The 3,947-nt window shown below is 42.7% G+C and overlaps 1 protein-coding gene across 1 annotated transcript; it reads left to right on the forward strand.

The window, feature by feature from the left end:
- The first annotated feature begins 378 nt into the window (after positions 1-378).
- On the forward strand, positions 379-2,133 carry LOC147430815 (uncharacterized). Its single transcript, XM_086494453.1, has 2 exons — positions 379-1,273; positions 1,554-2,133. Exons 1-2 carry the CDS (start codon positions 926-928, stop codon positions 1,731-1,733), a joined length of 528 nt encoding a protein of 175 aa, XP_086350579.1. The 5' UTR covers positions 379-925; the 3' UTR covers positions 1,734-2,133.
- The last annotated feature ends 1,814 nt before the right edge of the window (positions 2,134-3,947 follow it).

Consider the following 3,947-nt stretch of genomic DNA (forward strand, 5'->3'; position numbering starts at 1 on the left):
CTTTTTCAGTTGGTCATTGTTTTGAGAAGATGGTCGGGCAAGCGAGGCCGTCCCTCTGACAGCACCTCACAGCCAACTTTTCTATTCTTCCCCACCAAATAGTGGCGCGCCAACTCAGCTTGGGCTGCTTTTGCCCGTCCCAGTGTGACAAGCACCTATGTGAATGCATGTGTGTGTACCTTCTTCTTTTTTTTCGCTTCTCTCTCTTCTTTTTCTTTTATCCCCCCCCCCAAAAAAAACAAAAGAGGTATCACGGGATCGTTCCCACGACATTGAAAGTTCTTGTTCTTCTCACATTATTGGTCCCTCTTCCATTGTTCCCCTATGCGCCCTGCTTGCACAGCCACCGACAGCAGCTCCATGCGACGCTGTTCGTCTTTGTCTCAGCCTGTCTCGACTCAGAGCGTCAGGATGCAAGCTCTCTCTCTCTCTCTCTCTCTCTCTCTCTCACGTGCACGCGTTCCTCTGCAGACACTTCCATGCGCAGTCCAACCGCTGTCTTCGCGTGCCCTGCAGACACCTCCATGCGCAGTGCAACCGCTGCAAGATCTCTCCCGATTCCTACCTGCTGTCTGTCTCCCTCTCTATCTCTCACAACTCCTCGTCGGATATTTCCCACGGGGTTAAAATTGTTCTTCCCTCCCTCTCTCTCTCTCTCTCTCCGCCACGTGCCGCCCCCGACCCTCTTTTCCCTATAGCCTCAACAGCATCTACTGATATTCGCCTTAATTCACCCCAAACTAAAATTTAATTCACCCCAAACTAAAATTGGGCACGCCTATTTGGGACAGCGCATGTACGCCATGTGGTACAAGGGAGGGGCACTTTTACAAAGTAAGGTTGAGGGCGGAGATGAGAGAGAGAGAGAGAGAGAGCAGGGACGAATTGCCTATAGAGAGAGAGAGAGAGAGAGAGAGAGAGAGAGATGGAGGACCCAAGGCAGGATGTGAAGAAGGTGATAGAGATGCTTGTAAGCAGGCCACATCTGCGACAGCAAGCGGAGGCGCTACGAGCTTTCAGCACTCCTGATATGAGCTTATACTACTACTACCTCAACATAGGAGGAAACAGGAAGGATGTCACCGCCATTTACCAGTTGGCGGAGATCCTCTACAATTATCAAGCTGTCCAATTTCATGATATTGTTTATGATGAGTCCGAAAACGCGCTTGCTGTCTACATGACAGTCTACGTCCGGCCGTGGTTCGCATTGTACCGTGAAAACAAGTTCGTCTTCTTTACACTTATCGAGCTCGAGGATCGCGTCAACGAGGTGATTAAACAGTGCATGCACCTTCATGGAAGCCCTTCCATACATTAGCACATGTTTGTTCTGTGTCCAAAGTTGCATAATAGCATTTCTTGCATTTCATTTAGCATGCCACATCTTTGATTCCATATGATCGTCGGGGTTTGGATCGGAATGTAGGTTTTCTTTTGTTTGTTTTTTTTTGCATTGAAGCTCTTGTTAATCCAAACCTTCGTGGGCACAGTGATGATATCTGTGTTTTTGAAGGCTCATGATGAGGTTTTCTGTGTCTTGACACGCACAGGATTGCAAAGTTGTTAAGCTAATCAAGGTGCAAAGAGATTATCTGGACCGCTCACCTACATTTTCTATTATACCATTTGCTGGGTGGATTTACAACTCCATCTGGCTGCGTGTGATAGTAGGTCACATGATAGTGTTAATCTCAAGGGCATTCAGGGCATGCGTGTGTATTCCATCCTGAAAATATATGAGCTGAGGAACCCTCAGTGAATTCTGGGTTATGCGAGGACCCGAAGACCGTGCGAATCCCCTATGCGAGAATCCACGATCACACAAAATGCAAGAAGGATTGATTTTTTCAGTGACTCTTTCTCATGCCAAAACATTTGAAAATGTTTTTGGCCTCCCTTGTTTGTGCTAGTTACAGAAAAGATTATAATCTTTCATATATGCATCCTTATTTGTTGGCCTTGTTAGCTCATCAGTATGAGAGCTCGCATGTCGACCTTGAAATGAATGGAGCCTTTCCATGGTGTACCTTTCATGGCTAAAAATCAGGGTGCCATGCATATCTGTAAATCTTTTTGAAGCATGCATTATATTACCTACAAATTTAAATTAACAAGTCTGAATATTGCTCTCGTTTTCGATGTTTTAACTTTTGGCTAATCTGTGTCTCACATCGCATGCTATGTTGGAGAATAAACAATTCACTTCCTTCTATACAATCGTCGAATCGTCGAATCTATTCTACCTGAATTTCAAATACGAGATATGAGCTTGTATTGAAGCCCTAGTTTTGATTTCAAGTATGCGCCACGTAGTCGTCGTTTTGATCCTGGTCACAACCAAAAATGAAGGCAATTGTTTTGATGGATTTCCGTCATGGTTCTTGGAGATGTTACCTTTAGCTAGTATGCAATTCCTCCTCCAAAAGGAGGGAGTGGAGTTTTTGAAATGGTTATGTATTGAGCTTGGAAAATTACATCAGAACAAGTTTTCACTTGACAAAATGTATCTTAAGGGCTTTTTCATTTTCACAGAAAACAGTTTTAATTTTTACTGTGATAATTTTTAATGTATTTTATGTTAATGTTTGATGTAGACCATGTGCCTTTTGGACTATAGTCGAAGTACTAGAGTATATAAACTTTTGGAGATATCCAATAATTAAATAAAAAATTGAACTATTGTGCATGCTCCATGTGCTTTTTTCAATTGCTTATCAATTGAGTCATGATAACTTGCTTAAGGGGCATGCTAGTGTCAGACCATGCTAGTTAATGTTGCTAAATCGATCATGCTAACTAGAATGACGAGCATGCTATTGCACAACTCAATAGCTTACCTTGTGTGCTAGATCTCTTTGAAAATTATTAGCATACTAGATATGGTAATTAGTATTGATTATTCTATTTTTGTACTACGTTTATCGTAGTTACCATATTGGGACAATGGTATAGCTACTTTCTTTAAAGATTTATCCTGTCAAGTACCCACTGTAAATAATTTTCTCCATCTATTCATTCGTTCAATGCATGACTCAAGAATTGCAAATATACCTCAAAATTCATCAACGATATTCATCAACAATTGAAAAAGTTTATTTTAGTACATTGCTAGGTTAAGAATAATAATATTTTTGAGGTCATATCTTGAACAAGGATTTAATATTTACGTAATTACGTCAAATTTTGTGTGATCACAAGGTATTATTGACACTTACATTATTACACTAAACATAATCACACAAAACCCGGTTAATGATGACTTGTAAACCCACTAAATTCTCTTCGGGCTTTTCAGTATCCCCGGCGGGTCCGTCAGTGTTTATCATTTTTTTTGCGGATCCGTCGAGAATACCGAAAAGCTTGACGGGCTCGCAAAGTTATTTATATATGCGGGCCCGATCGGGCCTGTTGGGTATTTTTTCGTCTTGCTTCTATCTTCTGAGAGAGAGAGAGAGAGAGAGAGAGAGAGAAAGAGAGAGCTCGTCGATCACCTTTGTAGTTACGTCGAGAGGAGAGAGGGAGAGGATCGAGTGAGAGCGTGCTCTGCGTCGTAGTGCGCGGCGACAGCAGCAGAGTACCTAACCACACGATCCGGGTATGTATTATGCGTGTATATGTGTTGTGTGGTAGCGTGCTTTTTGTCTTTGTCCGTGACAGTAATAAGGTACTTTACCACACAATGGGAGTGTGTGTGAGCTATTCTACGGAACAATGCTTATCACGGGGGTATCCCCTCGATGACGCGGGAAAGATGGTGTCCTTGTGGTAAGTATTGGCTTCACTGTTTGGGTACTACGTCGGTAACGCGGCGAATCTAGTATCTTTATGGTAAGCAAACTTCCCTTTCCCTTTCCCAAAAAAACATATGGGCATCGATCGGTAACGCGGCTACATGATGTTCGTATATAGGCCATTGTTTTTCCTTAGATTCAGCGACACTCGGT

This window comes from Adiantum capillus-veneris, chromosome 21 (assembly GCF_014529385.1).
Source record: "Adiantum capillus-veneris isolate H3 chromosome 21, ASM1452938v2, whole genome shotgun sequence".
Classification (NCBI taxonomy): domain Eukaryota; kingdom Viridiplantae; phylum Streptophyta; class Polypodiopsida; order Polypodiales; family Pteridaceae; genus Adiantum; species Adiantum capillus-veneris.

Excerpts from the sequence above, each read along its gene's own strand:
- LOC147430815 (XM_086494453.1), top strand. The coding sequence starts at position 926 with ATGGAGGACCCAAGGCAGGATGTGAAGAAGGTGATAGAGATGCTTGTA. Across the intron at positions 1,274-1,553 it reads TCGAGGATCGCGTCAACGAG|GATTGCAAAGTTGTTAAGCT; the intron begins GTGATTAAACAG and ends TGACACGCACAG.